This window comes from Odontesthes bonariensis, chromosome 19 (genome assembly GCF_027942865.1).
Source record: "Odontesthes bonariensis isolate fOdoBon6 chromosome 19, fOdoBon6.hap1, whole genome shotgun sequence".
In the NCBI taxonomy this organism is placed as follows: domain Eukaryota; kingdom Metazoa; phylum Chordata; class Actinopteri; order Atheriniformes; family Atherinopsidae; genus Odontesthes; species Odontesthes bonariensis.
This window is the reverse complement of record NC_134524.1, coordinates 16,388,415-16,408,384: the sequence shown is the minus strand read 5'-3', so window position 1 is coordinate 16,408,384 and position 19,970 is coordinate 16,388,415. Positions and strand designations below refer to the sequence as shown.

Sequence of the window (19,970 nt, the reverse complement as noted above, 5' to 3'; positions counted from 1 at the left end):
TTTCCCTCTTGACAAACATCCACAATTCATAGTAGTCTTTGCCGAAACCCGGGATTGAACCAGGGACCTTCAGATCTTCAGTCTGAGCTATTTCGGCTACACAGGGCCAAAATGGCCGTTTTCATTTGACAACTAAAACCGGAGCGCGCTCCGTGGAGCTTTGGCGACAAAGCTGTGGAGCCAGATAAAGGCCAGAAAAATTCAATAATTGACTGTTGTAGATGAGGAAGAAGCCTCGTGTGTTTTCATTAATGCAGTTTTTTTTAGATAATTCCTTTTTACCAGTTCACTTTCCTAACATGGGCTGTGTTTCCCTCTTGACAAACATCCACAATTCATAGTAGTCTTTGCCGAAACCCGGGATTGAACCAGGGACCTTCAGATCTTCAGTCTGATGCTCTCCCAACTGAGCTATTTCGGCTACACAGGGCTAAAATGATCGTTTTCATTTGGAAACCAAAACCGGGAGCTCGCTCCGTGGAGCTCAGGCGACAAAGCTGTGGAGCCAGATAAAGGCCAGAAAAATTCAATAATTGACTGTTGTAGATGAGGAAGAAGCCTCGTGTGTTTTCATTAATGCAGGTTTTTTTAGATAATTCCTTTTTACCAGTTCACTTTCCTAACATGGGCTGTGTTTCCCTCTTGACAAACATCCACAATTCATAGTAGACTTTGCCGAAACCCTGGATTGAACCAGGGACCTTCAGATCTTCAGTCTGATGCTCTCCCAGCTGAGCTATTTTGGCTACACAGGGCTAAACTGGCCGTTTTCATTTGGAAACTAAAACCGGAGCGCGCTCCTTGGAGCTTAGGCGACAAAGCTGTGGAGCCAGATAAAGGCCAGAAAAATTCAATAATTGACTGTTGTAGATGAGGAAGAAGCCTTGTGTGTTTTCATTAATGCAGTTTTTTTTAGATAATTCCTTTTTACCAGTTCACTTTCCTACCAGCCTCGTATGTTTTCATTGATCTCGGTTTTTTGAGATAATTCCTTTTTACCAGTTCACTTTCCTAACATGGGCTGTGTTTCCCTCTTGACAAACATCCACAATTCATAGTAGTCTTTGCCAAAACCCGAGATTGAACCAGGGACCTTCAGATCTTCAGTCTGATGCTCTCCCAACTGAGCTATTTCGGCTACACAGGGCTAAAATGATCGTTTTCATTTGGAAACCAAAACCGGGAACTCGCTCCGTGGAGCTCAGGCGACGAAGCTGTGGAGCCAGATAAAGGCCAGAAAAATTCAATAATTGACTGTTGTAGATGAGGAAGAAGCCTCGTGTGTTTTCATTAATGCAGGTTTTTTTAGATAATTCCTTTTTACCAGTTCACTTTCCTACCAGCCTCGTATGTTTTCATTGATCTCGGTTTTATGAGATAATTCCTTTTTACCAGTTCACTTTCCTAACATGGGCTGTGTTTCCCTCTTGACAAACATCCACAATTCATAGTAGTCTTTGCCGAAACCCGGGATTGAACCAGGGACCTTCAGATCTTCAGTCTGAGCTATTTCGGCTACACAGGGCCAAAATGGCCGTTTTCATTTGACAACTAAAACCGGAGCGCGCTCCGTGGAGCTTTGGCGACAAAGCTGTGGAGCCAGATAAAGGCCAGAAAAATTCAATAATTGACTGTTGTAGATGAGGAAGAAGCCTCGTGTGTTTTCATTAATGCAGTTTTTTTTAGATAATTCCTTTTTACCAGTTCACTTTCCTAACATGGGCTGTGTTTCCCTCTTGACAAACATCCACAATTCATAGTAGACTTTGCCGAAACCCTGGATTGAACCAGGGACCTTCAGATCTTCAGTCTGATGCTCTCCCAGCTGAGCTATTTTGGCTACACAGGGCTAAACTGGCCGTTTTCATTTGGAAACTAAAACCGGAGCGCGCTCCTTGGAGCTTAGGCGACAAAGCTGTGGAGCCAGATAAAGGCCAGAAAAATTCAATAATTGACTGTTGTAGATGAGGAAGAAGCCTTGTGTGTTTTCATTAATGCAGTTTTTTTTAGATAATTCCTTTTTACCAGTTCACTTTCCTACCAGCCTCGTATGTTTTCATTGATCTCGGTTTTTTGAGATAATTCCTTTTTACCAGTTCACTTTCCTAACATGGGCTGTGTTTCCCTCTTGACAAACATCCACAATTCATAGTAGTCTTTGCCAAAACCCGAGATTGAACCAGGGACCTTCAGATCTTCAGTCTGATGCTCTCCCAACTGAGCTATTTCGGCTACACAGGGCTAAAATGATCGTTTTCATTTGGAAACCAAAACCGGGAACTCGCTCCGTGGAGCTCAGGCGACGAAGCTGTGGAGCCAGATAAAGGCCAGAAAAATTCAATAATTGACTGTTGTAGATGAGGAAGAAGCCTCGTGTGTTTTCATTAATGCAGGTTTTTTTAGATAATTCCTTTTTACCAGTTCACTTTCCTACCAGCCTCGTATGTTTTCATTGATCTCGGTTTTATGAGATAATTCCTTTTTACCAGTTCACTTTCCTAACATGGGCTGTGTTTCCCTCTTGACAAACATCCACAATTCATAGTAGTCTTTGCCGAAACCCGGGATTGAACCAGGGACCTTCAGATCTTCAGTCTGAGCTATTTCGGCTACACAGGGCCAAAATGGCCGTTTTCATTTGACAACTAAAACCGGAGCGCGCTCCGTGGAGCTTTGGCGACAAAGCTGGGGAGCCAGATAAAGGCCAGAAAAATTCAATAATTGACTGTTGTAGATGAGGAAGAAGCCTCGTGTGTTTTCATTAATGCAGTTTTTTTTAGATAATTCCTTTTTACCAGTTCACTTTCCTAACATGGGCTGTGTTTCCCTCTTGACAAACATCCACAATTCATAGTAGTCTTTGCCGAAACCCAGGATTGAACCAGGGACCTTCAGATCTTCAGTCTGATGCTCTCCCAACTGAGCTATTTCGGCTACACAGGGCTAAAATGATCGTTTTCATTTGGAAACCAAAACCGGGAGCTCGCTCCGTGGAGCTCAGGCGACAAAGCTGTGGAGCCAGATAAAGGCCAGAAAAATTCAATAATTGACTGTTGTAGATGAGGAAGAAGCCTCGTGTGTTTTCATTAATGCAGGTTTTTTTAGATAATTCCTTTTTACCAGTTCACTTTCCTACCAGCGTCGTGTGTTTTCATTGATCTAGGTTTTTTGAGATAATTCCTTTTTACCAGTTCACTTTCCTAACATGGGCTGTGTTTCCCTCTTGACAAACATCCACAATTCATAGTAGACTTTGCCGAAACCCTGGATTGAACCAGGGACCTTCAGATCTTCAGTCTGATGCTCTCCCAGCTGAGCTATTTTGGCTACACAGGGCTAAACTGGCCGTTTTCATTTGGAAACTAAAACCGGAGCGCGCTCCTTGGAGCTTAGGCGACAAAGCTGTGGAGCCAGATAAAGGCCAGAAAAATTCAATAATTGACTGTTGTAGATGAGGAAGAAGCCTCGTGTGTTTTCATTAATGCAGGTTTTTTTAGATAATTCCTTTTTACCAGTTCACTTTCCTACCAGCCTCGTATGTTTTCATTGATCTCGGTTTTATGAGATAATTCCTTTTTACCAGTTCACTTTCCTAACATGGGCTGTGTTTCCCTCTTGACAAACATCCACAATTCATAGTAGTCTTTGCCGAAACCCGGGATTGAACCAGGGACCTTCAGATCTTCAGTCTGAGCTATTTCGGCTACACAGGGCCAAAATGGCCGTTTTCATTTGACAACTAAAACCGGAGCGCGCTCCGTGGAGCTTTGGCGACAAAGCTGTGGAGCCAGATAAAGGCCAGAAAAATTCAATAATTGACTGTTGTAGATGAGGAAGAAGCCTCGTGTGTTTTCATTAATGCAGTTTTTTTTAGATAATTCCTTTTTACCAGTTCACTTTCCTAACATGGGCTGTGTTTCCCTCTTGACAAACATCCACAATTCATAGTAGACTTTGCCGAAACCCTGGATTGAACCAGGGACCTTCAGATCTTCAGTCTGATGCTCTCCCAGCTGAGCTATTTTGGCTACACAGGGCTAAACTGGCCGTTTTCATTTGGAAACTAAAACCGGAGCGCGCTCCTTGGAGCTTAGGCGACAAAGCTGTGGAGCCAGATAAAGGCCAGAAAAATTCAATAATTGACTGTTGTAGATGAGGAAGAAGCCTCGTGTGTTTTCATTAATGCAGTTTTTTTTAGATAATTCCTTTTTACCAGTTCACTTTCCTACCAGCGTCGTGTGTTTTCATTGATCTAGGTTTTTTGAGATAATTCCTTTTTACCAGTTCACTTTCCTAACATGGGCTGTGTTTCCCTCTTGACAAACATCCACAATTCATAGTAGTCTTTGCCGAAACCCGGGATTGAACCAGGGACCTTCAGATCTTCAGTCTGAGCTATTTCGGCTACACAGGGCCAAAATGGCCGTTTTCATTTGACAACTAAAACCGGAGCGCGCTCCGTGGAGCTTTGGCGACAAAGCTGTGGAGCCAGATAAAGGCCAGAAAAATTCAATAATTGACTGTTGTAGATGAGGAAGAAGCCTCGTGTGTTTTCATTAATGCAGTTTTTTTTAGATAATTCCTTTTTACCAGTTCACTTTCCTAACATGGGCTGTGTTTCCCTCTTGACAAACATCCACAATTCATAGTAGACTTTGCCGAAACCCTGGATTGAACCAGGGACCTTCAGATCTTCAGTCTGATGCTCTCCCAGCTGAGCTATTTTGGCTACACAGGGCTAAACTGGCCGTTTTCATTTGGAAACTAAAACCGGAGCGCGCTCCTTGGAGCTTAGGCGACAAAGCTGTGGAGCCAGATAAAGGCCAGAAAAATTCAATAATTGACTGTTGTAGATGAGGAAGAAGCCTCGTGTGTTTTCATTAATGCAGTTTTTTTTAGATAATTCCTTTTTACCAGTTCACTTTCCTACCAGCGTCGTGTGTTTTCATTGATCTAGGTTTTTTGAGATAATTCCTTTTTACCAGTTCACTTTCCTAACATGGGCTGTGTTTCCCTCTTGACAAACATCCACAATTCATAGTAGTCTTTGCCGAAACCCGGGATTGAACCAGGGACCTTCAGATCTTCAGTCTGAGCTATTTCGGCTACACAGGGCCAAAATGGCCGTTTTCATTTGACAACTAAAACCGGAGCGCGCTCCGTGGAGCTTTGGCGACAAAGCTGTGGAGCCAGATAAAGGCCAGAAAAATTCAATAATTGACTGTTGTAGATGAGGAAGAAGCCTCGTGTGTTTTCATTAATGCAGTTTTTTTTAGATAATTCCTTTTTACCAGTTCACTTTCCTAACATGGGCTGTGTTTCCCTCTTGACAAACATCCACAATTCATAGTAGTCTTTGCCAAAACCCGAGATAGAACCAGGGACCTTCAGATCTTCAGTCTGAGCTATTTCGGCTACACAGGGCCAAAATGATCGTTTTCATTTGGAAACCAAAACCGGGAACTCGCTCCGTGGAGCTCAGGCGACGAAGCTGTGGAGCCAGATAAAGGCCAGAAAAATTCAATAATTGACTGTTGTAGATGAGGAAGAAGCCTCGTGTGTTTTCATTAATGCAGGTTTTTTTAGATAATTCCTTTTTACCAGTTCACTTTCCTACCAGCGTCGTGTGTTTTCATTGATCTAGGTTTTTTGAGATAATTCCTTTTTACCAGTTCACTTTCCTAACATGGGCTGTGTTTCCCTCTTGACAAACATCCACAATTCATAGTAGTCTTTGCCAAAACCCGAGATAGAACCAGGGACCTTCAGATCTTCAGTCTGATGCTCTCCCAACTGAGCTATTTCGGCTACACAGGGCCAAAATGATCGTTTTCATTTGGAAACCAAAACCGGGAACTCGCTCCGTGGAGCTCAGGCGACGAAGCTGTGGAGCCAGATAAAGGCCAGAAAAATTCAATAATTGACTGTTGTAGATGAGGAAGAAGCCTCGTGTGTTTTCATTAATGCAGGTTTTTTTAGATAATTCCTTTTTACCAGTTCACTTTCCTACCAGCCTCGTATGTTTTCATTGATCTCGGTTTTATGAGATAATTCCTTTTTACCAGTTCACTTTCCTAACATGGGCTGTGTTTCCCTCTTGACAAACATCCACAATTCATAGTAGTCTTTGCCGAAACCCGGGATTGAACCAGGGACCTTCAGATCTTCAGTCTGAGCTATTTCGGCTACACAGGGCCAAAATGGCCGTTTTCATTTGACAACTAAAACCGGAGCGCGCTCCGTGGAGCTTTGGCGACAAAGCTGTGGAGCCAGATAAAGGCCAGAAAAATTCAATAATTGACTGTTGTAGATGAGGAAGAAGCCTCGTGTGTTTTCATTAATGCAGTTTTTTTTAGATAATTCCTTTTTACCAGTTCACTTTCCTAACATGGGCTATGTTTCCCTCTTGACAAACATCCACAATTCATAGTAGTCTTTGCCGAAACCCGGGATTGAACCAGGGACCTTCAGATCTTCAGTCTGATGCTCTCCCAACTGAGCTATTTCGGCTACACAGGGCTAAAATGATCGTTTTCATTTGGAAACCAAAACCGGGAGCTCGCTCCGTGGAGCTCAGGCGACAAAGCTGTGGAGCCAGATAAAGGCCAGAAAAATTCAATAATTGACTGTTGTAGATGAGGAAGAAGCCTCGTGTGTTTTCATTAATGCAGTTTTTTTTAGATAATTCCTTTTTACCAGTTCACTTTCCTACCAGCGTCGTGTGTTTTCATTGATCTAGGTTTTTTGAGATAATTCCTTTTTACCAGTTCACTTTCCTAACATGGGCTGTGTTTCCCTCTTGACAAACATCCACAATTCATAGTAGACTTTGCCGAAACCCTGGATTGAACCAGGGACCTTCAGATCTTCAGTCTGATGCTCTCCCAGCTGAGCTATTTTGGCTACACAGGGCTAAACTGGCCGTTTTCATTTGGAAACTAAAACCGGAGCGCGCTCCTTGGAGCTTAGGCGACAAAGCTGTGGAGCCAGATAAAGGCCAGAAAAATTCAATAATTGACTGTTGTAGATGAGGAAGAAGCCTCGTGTGTTTTCATTAATGCAGGTTTTTTTAGATAATTCCTTTTTACCAGTTCACTTTCCTACCAGCCTCGTATGTTTTCATTGATCTCGGTTTTATGAGATAATTCCTTTTTACCAGTTCACTTTCCTAACATGGGCTGTGTTTCCCTCTTGACAAACATCCACAATTCATAGTAGTCTTTGCCGAAACCCGGGATTGAACCAGGGACCTTCAGATCTTCAGTCTGAGCTATTTCGGCTACACAGGGCCAAAATGGCCGTTTTCATTTGACAACTAAAACCGGAGCGCGCTCCGTGGAGCTTTGGCGACAAAGCTGTGGAGCCAGATAAAGGCCAGAAAAATTCAATAATTGACTGTTGTAGATGAGGAAGAAGCCTCGTGTGTTTTCATTAATGCAGTTTTTTTTAGATAATTCCTTTTTACCAGTTCACTTTCCTAACATGGGCTGTGTTTCCCTCTTGACAAACATCCACAATTCATAGTAGTCTTTGCCGAAACCCGGGATTGAACCAGGGACCTTCAGATCTTCAGTCTGATGCTCTCCCAACTGAGCTATTTCGGCTACACAGGGCTAAAATGATCGTTTTCATTTGGAAACCAAAACCGGGAGCTCGCTCCGTGGAGCTCAGGCGACGAAGCTGTGGAGCCAGATAAAGGCCAGAAAAATTCAATAATTGACTGTTGTAGATGAGGAAGAAGCCTCGTGTGTTTTCATTAATGCAGGTTTTTTTAGATAATTCCTTTTTACCAGTTCACTTTCCTACCAGCCTCGTATGTTTTCATTGATCTCGGTTTTATGAGATAATTCCTTTTTACCAGTTCACTTTCCTAACATGGGCTGTGTTTCCCTCTTGACAAACATCCACAATTCATAGTAGTCTTTGCCGAAACCCGGGATTGAACCAGGGACCTTCAGATCTTCAGTCTGAGCTATTTCGGCTACACAGGGCCAAAATGGCCGTTTTCATTTGACAACTAAAACCGGAGCGCGCTCCGTGGAGCTTTGGCGACAAAGCTGTGGAGCCAGATAAAGGCCAGAAAAATTCAATAATTGACTGTTGTAGATGAGGAAGAAGCCTCGTGTGTTTTCATTAATGCAGTTTTTTTTAGATAATTCCTTTTTACCAGTTCACTTTCCTAACATGGGCTGTGTTTCCCTCTTGACAAACATCCACAATTCATAGTAGTCTTTGCCGAAACCCTGGATTGAACCAGGGACCTTCAGATCTTCAGTCTGATGCTCTCCCAACTGAGCTATTTCGGCTACACAGGGCTAAAATGATCGTTTTCATTTGGAAACCAAAACCGGGAGCTCGCTCCGTGGAGCTCAGGCGACAAAGCTGTGGAGCCAGATAAAGGCCAGAAAAATTCAATAATTGACTGTTGTAGATGAGGAAGAAGCCTCGTGTGTTTTCATTAATGCAGGTTTTTTTAGATAATTCCTTTTTACCAGTTCACTTTCCTACCAGCCTCGTATGTTTTCATTGATCTCGGTTTTTTGAGATAATTCCTTTTTACCAGTTCACTTTCCTAACATGGGCTGTGTTTCCCTCTTGACAAACATCCACAATTCATAGTAGTCTTTGCCAAAACCCGAGATTGAACCAGGGACCTTCAGATCTTCAGTCTGAGCTATTTCGGCTACACAGGGCCAAAATGGCCGTTTTCATTTGACAACTAAAACCGGAGCGCGCTCCGTGGAGCTTTGGCGACAAAGCTGTGGAGCCAGATAAAGGCCAGAAAAATTCAATAATTGACTGTTGTAGATGAGGAAGAAGCCTCGTGTGTTTTCATTAATGCAGTTTTTTTTAGATAATTCCTTTTTACCAGTTCACTTTCCTACCAGCGTCGTGTGTTTTCATTGATCTAGGTTTTTTGAGATAATTCCTTTTTACCAGTTCACTTTCCTAACATGGGCTGTGTTTCCCTCTTGACAAACATCCACAATTCATAGTAGTCTTTGCCGAAACCCGGGATTGAACCAGGGACCTTCAGATCTTCAGTCTGAGCTATTTCGGCTACACAGGGCCAAAATGGCCGTTTTCATTTGACAACTAAAACCGGAGCGCGCTCCGTGGAGCTTTGGCGACAAAGCTGTGGAGCCAGATAAAGGCCAGAAAAATTCAATAATTGACTGTTGTAGATGAGGAAGAAGCCTCGTGTGTTTTCATTAATGCAGTTTTTTTTAGATAATTCCTTTTTACCAGTTCACTTTCCTAACATGGGCTGTGTTTCCCTCTTGACAAACATCCACAATTCATAGTAGTCTTTGCCGAAACCCGGGATTGAACCAGGGACCTTCAGATCTTCAGTCTGATGCTCTCCCAACTGAGCTATTTCGGCTACACAGGGCTAAAATGATCGTTTTCATTTGGAAACCAAAACCGGGAGCTCGCTCCGTGGAGCTCAGGCGACAAAGCTGTGGAGCCAGATAAAGGCCAGAAAAATTCAATAATTGACTGTTGTAGATGAGGAAGAAGCCTCGTGTGTTTTCATTAATGCAGTTTTTTTTAGATAATTCCTTTTTACCAGTTCACTTTCCTACCAGCGTCGTGTGTTTTCATTGATCTAGGTTTTTTGAGATAATTCCTTTTTACCAGTTCACTTTCCTAACATGGGCTGTGTTTCCCTCTTGACAAACATCCACAATTCATAGTAGACTTTGCCGAAACCCTGGATTGAACCAGGGACCTTCAGATCTTCAGTCTGATGCTCTCCCAGCTGAGCTATTTTGGCTACACAGGGCTAAACTGGCCGTTTTCATTTGGAAACTAAAACCGGAGCGCGCTCCTTGGAGCTTAGGCGACAAAGCTGTGGAGCCAGATAAAGGCCAGAAAAATTCAATAATTGACTGTTGTAGATGAGGAAGAAGCCTCGTGTGTTTTCATTAATGCAGGTTTTTTTAGATAATTCCTTTTTACCAGTTCACTTTCCTACCAGCCTCGTATGTTTTCATTGATCTCGGTTTTATGAGATAATTCCTTTTTACCAGTTCACTTTCCTAACATGGGCTGTGTTTCCCTCTTGACAAACATCCACAATTCATAGTAGTCTTTGCCGAAACCCGGGATTGAACCAGGGACCTTCAGATCTTCAGTCTGAGCTATTTCGGCTACACAGGGCTAAAATGATCGTTTTCATTTGGAAACCAAAACCGGGAGCTCGCTCCGTGGAGCTCAGGCGACAAAGCTGTGGAGCCAGATAAAGGCCAGAAAAATTCAATAATTGACTGTTGTAGATGAGGAAGAAGCCTCGTGTGTTTTCATTAATGCAGGTTTTTTTAGATAATTCCTTTTTACCAGTTCACTTTCCTACCAGCCTCGTATGTTTTCATTGATCTCGGTTTTTTGAGATAATTCCTTTTTACCAGTTCACTTTCCTAACATGGGCTGTGTTTCCCTCTTGACAAACATCCACAATTCATAGTAGTCTTTGCCAAAACCCGAGATTGAACCAGGGACCTTCAGATCTTCAGTCTGAGCTATTTCGGCTACACAGGGCCAAAATGGCCGTTTTCATTTGACAACTAAAACCGGAGCGCGCTCCGTGGAGCTTTGGCGACAAAGCTGTGGAGCCAGATAAAGGCCAGAAAAATTCAATAATTGACTGTTGTAGATGAGGAAGAAGCCTCGTGTGTTTTCATTAATGCAGTTTTTTTTAGATAATTCCTTTTTACCAGTTCACTTTCCTACCAGCGTCGTGTGTTTTCATTGATCTAGGTTTTTTGAGATAATTCCTTTTTACCAGTTCACTTTCCTAACATGGGCTGTGTTTCCCTCTTGACAAACATCCACAATTCATAGTAGTCTTTGCCGAAACCCGGGATTGAACCAGGGACCTTCAGATCTTCAGTCTGAGCTATTTCGGCTACACAGGGCCAAAATGGCCGTTTTCATTTGACAACTAAAACCGGAGCGCGCTCCGTGGAGCTTTGGCGACAAAGCTGTGGAGCCAGATAAAGGCCAGAAAAATTCAATAATTGACTGTTGTAGATGAGGAAGAAGCCTCGTGTGTTTTCATTAATGCAGTTTTTTTTAGATAATTCCTTTTTACCAGTTCACTTTCCTAACATGGGCTGTGTTTCCCTCTTGACAAACATCCACAATTCATAGTAGTCTTTGCCGAAACCCGGGATTGAACCAGGGACCTTCAGATCTTCAGTCTGATGCTCTCCCAACTGAGCTATTTCGGCTACACAGGGCTAAAATGATCGTTTTCATTTGGAAACCAAAACCGGGAGCTCGCTCCGTGGAGCTCAGGCGACAAAGCTGTGGAGCCAGATAAAGGCCAGAAAAATTCAATAATTGACTGTTGTAGATGAGGAAGAAGCCTCGTGTGTTTTCATTAATGCAGTTTTTTTTAGATAATTCCTTTTTACCAGTTCACTTTCCTACCAGCGTCGTGTGTTTTCATTGATCTAGGTTTTTTGAGATAATTCCTTTTTACCAGTTCACTTTCCTAACATGGGCTGTGTTTCCCTCTTGACAAACATCCACAATTCATAGTAGACTTTGCCGAAACCCTGGATTGAACCAGGGACCTTCAGATCTTCAGTCTGATGCTCTCCCAGCTGAGCTATTTTGGCTACACAGGGCTAAACTGGCCGTTTTCATTTGGAAACTAAAACCGGAGCGCGCTCCTTGGAGCTTAGGCGACAAAGCTGTGGAGCCAGATAAAGGCCAGAAAAATTCAATAATTGACTGTTGTAGATGAGGAAGAAGCCTCGTGTGTTTTCATTAATGCAGGTTTTTTTAGATAATTCCTTTTTACCAGTTCACTTTCCTACCAGCCTCGTATGTTTTCATTGATCTCGGTTTTATGAGATAATTCCTTTTTACCAGTTCACTTTCCTAACATGGGCTGTGTTTCCCTCTTGACAAACATCCACAATTCATAGTAGTCTTTGCCGAAACCCGGGATTGAACCAGGGACCTTCAGATCTTCAGTCTGAGCTATTTCGGCTACACAGGGCCAAAATGGCCGTTTTCATTTGACAACTAAAACCGGAGCGCGCTCCGTGGAGCTTTGGCGACAAAGCTGTGGAGCCAGATAAAGGCCAGAAAAATTCAATAATTGACTGTTGTAGATGAGGAAGAAGCCTCGTGTGTTTTCATTAATGCAGTTTTTTTTAGATAATTCCTTTTTACCAGTTCACTTTCCTAACATGGGCTGTGTTTCCCTCTTGACAAACATCCACAATTCATAGTAGTCTTTGCCGAAACCCTGGATTGAACCAGGGACCTTCAGATCTTCAGTCTGATGCTCTCCCAACTGAGCTATTTCGGCTACACAGGGCTAAAATGATCGTTTTCATTTGGAAACCAAAACCGGGAGCTCGCTCCGTGGAGCTCAGGCGACAAAGCTGTGGAGCCAGATAAAGGCCAGAAAAATTCAATAATTGACTGTTGTAGATGAGGAAGAAGCCTCGTGTGTTTTCATTAATGCAGGTTTTTTTAGATAATTCCTTTTTACCAGTTCACTTTCCTACCAGCCTCGTATGTTTTCATTGATCTCGGTTTTTTGAGGTAATTCCTTTTTACCAGTTCACTTTCCTAACATGGGCTGTGTTTCCCTCTTGACAAACATCCACAATTCATAGTAGTCTTTGCCGAAACCCGGGATTGAACCAGGGACCTTCAGATCTTCAGTCTGAGCTATTTCGGCTACACAGGGCCAAAATGGCCGTTTTCATTTGACAACTAAAACCGGAGCGCGCTCCGTGGAGCTTTGGCGACAAAGCTGTGGAGCCAGATAAAGGCCAGAAAAATTCAATAATTGACTGTTGTAGATGAGGAAGAAGCCTCGTGTGTTTTCATTAATGCAGTTTTTTTTAGATAATTCCTTTTTACCAGTTCACTTTCCTACCAGCGTCGTGTGTTTTCATTGATCTAGGTTTTTTGAGATAATTCCTTTTTACCAGTTCACTTTCCTAACATGGGCTGTGTTTCCCTCTTGACAAACATCCACAATTCATAGTAGACTTTGCCGAAACCCTGGATTGAACCAGGGACCTTCAGATCTTCAGTCTGATGCTCTCCCAGCTGAGCTATTTTGGCTACACAGGACTAAACTGGCCGTTTTCATGTGGAAACTAAAACCGGAGCGCGCTCCTTGGAGCTTAGGCGACAAAGCTGTGGAGCCAGATAAAGGCCAGAAAAATTCAATAATTGACTGTTGTAGATGAGGAAGAAGCCTTGTGTGTTTTCATTAATGCAGTTTTTTTTAGATAATTCCTTTTTACCAGTTCACTTTCCTAACATGGGCTGTGTTTCCCTCTTGACAAACATCCACAATTCATAGTAGTCTTTGCCGAAACCCTGGATTGAACCAGGGACCTTCAGATCTTCAGTCTGAGCTATTTCGGCTACACAGGGCCAAAATGGCCGTTTTCATTTGACAACTAAAACCGGAGCGCGCTCCGTGGAGCTTTGGCGACAAAGCTGTGGAGCCAGATAAAGGCCAGAAAAATTCAATAATTGACTGTTGTAGATGAGGAAGAAGCCTCGTGTGTTTTCATTAATGCAGTTTTTTTTAGATAATTCCTTTTTACCAGTTCACTTTCCTAACATGGGCTGTGTTTCCCTCTTGACAAACATCCACAATTCATAGTAGACTTTGCCGAAACCCTGGATTGAACCAGGGACCTTCAGATCTTCAGTCTGATGCTCTCCCAGCTGAGCTATTTTGGCTACACAGGGCTAAACTGGCCGTTTTCATTTGGAAACTAAAACCGGAGCGCGCTCCTTGGAGCTTAGGCGACAAAGCTGTGGAGCCAGATAAAGGCCAGAAAAATTCAATAATTGACTGTTGTAGATGAGGAAGAAGCCTTGTGTGTTTTCATTAATGCAGTTTTTTTTAGATAATTCCTTTTTACCAGTTCACTTTCCTACCAGCCTCGTATGTTTTCATTGATCTCGGTTTTATGAGATAATTCCTTTTTACCAGTTCACTTTCCTAACATGGGCTGTGTTTCCCTCTTGACAAACATCCACAATTCATAGTAGTCTTTGCCGAAACCCGGGATTGAACCAGGGACCTTCAGATCTTCAGTCTGATGCTCTCCCAACTGAGCTATTTCGGCTACACAGGGCCAAAATGACCGTTTTTTATTCGTAATATTAACAAAATGACTTTGTTACAGATTTCACTCCATTTCAGACACAGCGGGACAACAATGCTTTCAGTAAAACCTTCAAACTGACAAAGTACAACAATCTTTACGAAAAGTTTCATCCTTAAAGGTTTCTACCAGTTACTGTGCAGGTTTGAAACTGGTCCTACTTTACATGTTTTCATTGTAGAAGCTCTGTTCCCTCTCTGACAGAAAGCCTATACTCTATCTATCTATCTATCTATCTATCTATCTATCTATCTATCTATCTATCTATCTATCTATCTTCACTGAGTAATGATAAGAAATGTAAGCAGTGATAAAACTCCAGCATTCAGAATCTTAACTAAATATGACAGTGTGGCCACCAGAGGGAAGTATAGAGACAGCTGCACAGGACTTAAACATATGATCTCTGAGGACCAACGCAGTTTATTGACCCTCTGAGTTATGTCACTGCTTGCTTGTGCTGCTCTCTTGGCATTTTTTACCTGAGACTGATGACTGCAGACACTATCTTTTAGTCTTCCAACATGTTTCCTGTGAAGCAGCTTTGCCCATCAACTGTCTTTGGTCTGTTCAGGTGCTCGGTGTTAGGTTGGGACTGTTCTGTCTCATGCTCTGTATCCAAATAAAGTCTCTGACAACACACATCTGACTGAATATTTCTTGGATGTGGCTGCTCACTCTGACCACACTCCACATTATAACCAAACATGGAAACGTTGGGATGTGGACATCGACGTGCGGCCTTTAACAATAAAGATGCCGTGTTCATCCCTTCTATTTCTCTTATAACTGCATGCTATTATAAAATAACTTAAAATCAAATCTTTAATCATTGATAAGTGTGAGTGCTTCCCCTGCCCCTCCCAACAAAAAACCCCCTCTCAGAAAATAGTTCTGACATCCATGCTTCTGTGTCAAAAGGATACCAAATGTTTGCTGTCTCATAAATAAAAACACACACTTTGTAGCTGAAAGAAAAGAAAAATGATTAATTGCATCATGAAATGACACAAGGTAAGAGCTCGTCTTTTATACACATTTTGCCATTGATCACAGGAGTCACGATGTAATTGCTTTGAATAGGTTTCATGGTCCCAAAGTATCTCAAGTGAGAATGTAATCCTGACTGATCCTGGATCGTATGCTGAAATCTATTTTTTGTCCAAATGATCAATCATTTGAGTTTGTTTACACAAATCTTGTCTCATTAAAAATCCAAACAGACACATAAAGCTACAGTTAGAGGCATGAGAAACCAAACGTCTTCAAGGTCAGGTCAGTCACACACTGCTGCGCCACGTTTTGCTTTCTGATTGTTGGCTGCACGTTTAGCGAGGTGATCACCTCTTAATCCTCTCTGAAGACCGGAGGTCAGGAGGAGGAGGAGGGAAAAGAGAAAGGACAGGATACTTTGAAGCCATTCACCACACAAGCAGAGCGCCACACAAGAAAGACAAGAGAGGCTCGACTTCCTCTCGTTTTCCAACCATTTAGGGGATAGAGAGACAGCAAGGTAAGCAAATTTAAATGACATCGGTGGTAGCTGGGAAATCAGGAAATATTGTTATAGGGTTTTGTAAGTAACGCATTTAGAACTATTGTTTGGTGTATGTACAGTGAGCTTTTGTTTATCCACAGAATGTCCAAAGCGGGAGAGAGGACAGCTTCAACTACTTCTGCTGACTCAGTCGACAGGTACATTTAGGCCCAATCTCAGTTTCCTCCCATGACCCTATCATATGGCCCCTACTTCAACGGACAGTTTTTACTTCATCAGTTTTGCAGGAAACAGATTTCCCATTTTTTGCAGATCAAGAAGGGGCGGTCATCCAGCCCTTAGACTGGTTTGTTGAGGGACATAAATGACTAAATGATCCCTTCTTCTTGATAAAAAATCAAAATCAAAAACAGAAAAGGAGCATCTATACCTGGAAAATAAAAGAGTAGTGCCAAAGGGAGGAGTTGATACTTTTATTTCCTCTTTTTTACTTTCTAATAAAGAAGTGTGAACTATGCTTTACGGCTTGTTTTCCCACGTTTTAGCAAATCTGGGTCAGCTACAGCCTCCCCATCAGGTTCAGTTTCAGAGGCGCCAAGGAAGTCATCAAAGAAGTCCAAGAAAAGTGCAGAGAGCATGACCAAAGTCTACAACTCCGTGCTCAACAGTGTTTTTGGAGCTGTAAGTAGCTGACACCCATGTACTGATTTAACCGCCAAACTGCACAGCTGGACTGGGCGAAGGTGTCCTGTGACATCCGACCTGAAACTGCCCAGGTCTAACAATAAATCAATCGATATTTTTGGTGTCATTAGTTGGCTAATTCTTTCTCTCATGTCAGATCTTAACATGTCAGGTAAAAATAGCTGAATCTATTATCGTGAAGCGTCCTCCTTACACAACCTAATGTGAAAAAATACAATTTCTACAATGAAAGTACAGTGGATGCTCACTAACATTTGTAACTTTGTCATAGCGTTATAAATTCACGCGGTGTGGTGGCATGCAGGCTTGTTTTCTGGAGCTGCAGAAACTAAGACTGATGTGTGTGCAGTATTAGTGACTCAGTAGTCGGGGCTTAATGTCACATTTCATTAGGTTTATCCAAATGAGCAGCACCGCAAGGCCCCTTGTTTGTTCATTTATTTAGCATATATTTCACATGTTGCCTTGCACAGGTGCACAGAAGTTGCACAGAAGAAGACTTCTGTTGTGTGTTCTATTATCAAATGATATTCCACTTTGGATATTAAAAAGCAGCATGTGTTTGATTTCTGTTTCTGTAGGAGAGAGAACTGGCTCAGGGGGAAATAGATGGTAAGTCTTATTTGCAGCAGCTTGACATTTACAGTACTGTGCAAAAGTCTTCAACCATCCTTTATTATATGTTCACAGAGCAACAGGAAAAATGGGCAGCAACTTATCAAAGTATGATTCATAAATGTAAATGTAATATAGAAGGCAATGGTATAAGCACCTTTATTCTCCAACACTTAGACAAGCTTTCCTTTCTTGAAGTAGTCTTCAGGAATAGTTCTCCAGGCTTCTTGAAGGACATCCCACAGCTCTCCTTCAGATGTCAGGTGCCTTTTGTCACATTCTCTGTCAAGATGATCCCACACTGCTTCAATAATGTTGAGATCCGGGGAGGACTCGTCCTTCTATAAGACCTGTTGCCACTGATTTTCAGTCCACTTCTTGTGTCATTTGGCATACCTCAGTAGACGGATCAATTGAAGGTCCAGATGCATCTCTCGTGTCGGTCAAACTCTTTATCTGTGGTATTTTTCGTAGTTGAAACAAAAGAAACTGGGACAAAAATAAAAGAGGGCTAGCTCAAGACTTTGCACAGTGCTGTATATCAATGTGATGATGATGATGACTATTGATATTTTATCATGAATAGCAAGTGATGTTAGAAAGTCCAACAACAATAATTTCAATGCTGGGATGCTGCATCGAACAAGAATGTAACCATGCATAGGCTTTTAAATGCAACTTACTTTTCATTTATTGTAGTTTTTTATCATTTGAATCTCTTTTCATTCCCTTTCTGTCCACATTCATGAAAGCAGAACCCAGCAACTGACTCTACAAAGTTAACCAAGTTTAAGAGATCTTTCCTCTGCACGACTATTACGTTTCACCATGACATGTTGGAACATGAGATTCAGGATAGTAATTTAACAAGATGAACAACTCCAGGTGCTGTAATCTCCTTTTGACCCTTTGACCCATCTTCACAGAGTTGCAAGAGGCCTTCAAGGAGTTTGACTATGACCAGGATGGCTACCTGAACTACAAGGATGTGGCTGAATGCATGAGGACCATGGGATACATGCCCACTGAAATGGAGCTGCTGGAGATAGTACAACAGATCAAGATGAGAAGTATGTGTGATGAGAGCAGATATTAAATCTATAATGATATCTAATTCAGATGTTTCTGTCTTTTTAAATCATCGTTTTTTTTACATCACTTACAATTGTTTGCGAACCCTATAAAACACATGCTTGAACTCTGAACTGTGGTAGAGTGTAGCAGCTAGCGTAGGAACTTTAAAGAATATCTGGAATTAAATACAAATAACAAGATCATTATGCACTGAAAAAGGAAAGAAACAATGTTTATGTTCATGTTTACATTGGTCTGGTTGTTGTTGTTTTTTTACCACTGAGCTTCTTTTTTCTACACAGTGGGTGGGTTAATGGACTTTGAGGACTTTACTGAACTAATGGCACCCCGGATGATGGGAGAGACTGTTGACATGCTGGGACTCAAGGAGCTCAAGTCGGCCTTTGTGCAGGTCAGCTGCTTCATAATCATGCAATCAAATTAGAGAAAGTGGAGAGGAAGGATCAGTCAGAGGATTCATATTTATCTTAGCTCAAACATAACACTTACATACTTAAGATAAGGATGAACGGCTACCACATATTTTACAAGAAATACCTGTTGGAATTTAAGATACGATGGCAAATCCTTAAAAATCAGATGTACTGGACAGTCATGTTTTCTATTTGTCAAAGTTTGACATCGATGGAGATGGAAAGATCAACCAGGAGGAGTTGAAGGAGGCACTTAAGACCCTGCTGGGGGAGAAGCTGAAGAAGGGAGAGCTGGAGGAGATGTTAAAGGAGCTGGACATTAATGCCGATGGCAACATTGACTTTGAAGGTGGGAGTTGAGGCACAAGCATGTTTACTCTGCTGTCAGCTTGAGAAATGTGCATGCCTCATGGTGTTGGTTATGGAGCTTTGCTGTGGGATACCACAGGGATCAGTTTTTGGACAGATACCTTTTAATCTGTGCGTGCTACTCCTGGGCAGTATCGTCAGGAGACATGACGTGTTCTTCCACAGCTGTGCTGATGACATTCAGCTTTGTATGACCATGTCTCCTGATGAAGCTGAATTTTATATATTAAAGCCTGAGTGTCACAGAACCTTTAAACAGAGGTATTGGTTCAAAGGCTCAGAAAAAGAAATTGAGACCAAAATTGAGTAAATAAGGATACTTACCCAACCCCAAAAATCTAGAGTCTATCTTTAATGCACGCCTCAAACACCAGCAGGCCGGCAGGTAATTATCTAAAAATACACTAAGTCGGCTTCAAACTTAACTAAAAATTCTACTTTAGCGCGCCGGCTAAGATCAAGAGCAGAGCAGATGTTTTCCCCATTTTTAAGTCTTTTCAATGGTTAGTTGTCAGTTTTCGACCCTTTCGAAAGTACTTACCGATGGCTGATGCCTAGTGTTCAATGCAAATATATGGCACTCAAACAGGAGCGCTTATCTTTGACTTACAGTCTTCGGATCAACTCAGCACTGACTCGGCGTTTTGTCCTCTGCCTCCTTGTTTTCAGAGTTTGTGATGATGCTCTCAATTCACTGAGCACCGGGAAGGACGGCGACGTGGAGTAACCATTACTTACCCGAAATCTAGACAGAACTGTAAACGCGTTGTACTTTGTTTCCAGTTTCAGTCAACTTGAAACAGCGAGTGGATTCAAAGGTCTCAGGCAAAACAAATACAGCTACAAATAAGTGGTCACAATTTGCAAACTTATGTTTGTAATGTAAGTATAAACTTCCACCACACTGTCTAACTATCCATGTAACTGTATGCATAATGAGCTTTTCATTTGAACTGTAAGGCCCGAGTGTTATTTTGACAGATTCATAGACTTTTTGCTATGTTATCTCATTTAGATAGTACTGAACAATTTTGCTATTTTAATAAAGAAATCAGAATCAGTTGGGTGTATGTGTTGACTGTAGCAACACGACAAGATTACAAGAGACAGAAT

At 42.0% G+C, this 19,970-nt stretch overlaps 1 protein-coding gene and 6 non-coding genes across 7 annotated transcripts; 1 reads left to right on the top strand and 6 right to left on the bottom strand.

Moving 5' to 3' along the window:
- Positions 1–348: 348 nt before the first annotated feature.
- trnaf-gaa (transfer RNA phenylalanine (anticodon GAA)) lies at positions 349–421 on the bottom strand. Its single transcript has one exon. It is a non-coding gene; the product is annotated as a tRNA-Phe (tRNA).
- Positions 422–6,437: 6,016 nt separating this feature from the next.
- Positions 6,438–6,510, bottom strand: trnaf-gaa (transfer RNA phenylalanine (anticodon GAA)). Its single transcript has one exon. It is a non-coding gene; the product is annotated as a tRNA-Phe (tRNA).
- Positions 6,511–7,531: 1,021 nt separating this feature from the next.
- trnaf-gaa (transfer RNA phenylalanine (anticodon GAA)) lies at positions 7,532–7,604 on the bottom strand. The gene has a single exon. It is a non-coding gene; the product is annotated as a tRNA-Phe (tRNA).
- Positions 7,605–9,312: 1,708 nt separating this feature from the next.
- trnaf-gaa (transfer RNA phenylalanine (anticodon GAA)) lies at positions 9,313–9,385 on the bottom strand. The gene has a single exon. It is a non-coding gene; the product is annotated as a tRNA-Phe (tRNA).
- A 1,776-nt stretch (positions 9,386–11,161) lies between these two features.
- trnaf-gaa (transfer RNA phenylalanine (anticodon GAA)) lies at positions 11,162–11,234 on the bottom strand. The gene has a single exon. It is a non-coding gene; the product is annotated as a tRNA-Phe (tRNA).
- A 2,816-nt stretch (positions 11,235–14,050) lies between these two features.
- On the bottom strand, positions 14,051–14,123 carry trnaf-gaa (transfer RNA phenylalanine (anticodon GAA)). Its single transcript has one exon. It is a non-coding gene; the product is annotated as a tRNA-Phe (tRNA).
- A 1,678-nt stretch (positions 14,124–15,801) lies between these two features.
- Positions 15,802–19,555, top strand: LOC142369002 (calcium-binding protein 2). The gene is made up of 7 exons (XM_075451221.1): positions 15,802–15,857; positions 16,206–16,341; positions 16,947–16,977; positions 17,907–18,050; positions 18,357–18,466; positions 18,690–18,837; positions 19,527–19,555. The coding sequence occupies exons 1-7, from the start codon at positions 15,802–15,804 to the stop codon at positions 19,553–19,555; spliced, it is 654 nt and encodes a 217-aa protein (XP_075307336.1).
- Positions 19,556–19,970: the final 415 nt, after the last annotated feature.

Bases quoted from the DNA above. Each gene is read 5' to 3' on its own strand.
- LOC142369002 (XM_075451221.1), top strand. From the start codon at position 15,802: ATGTCCAAAGCGGGAGAGAGGACAGCTTCAACTACTTCTGCTGACTCA. The intron at 16,342-16,946 runs GTAAGTAGCTGA...CTGTTTCTGTAG, and splicing joins TCAACAGTGTTTTTGGAGCT to GAGAGAGAACTGGCTCAGGG. The intron at 18,051-18,356 runs GTATGTGTGATG...TTTTCTACACAG, and splicing joins ACAACAGATCAAGATGAGAA to TGGGTGGGTTAATGGACTTT.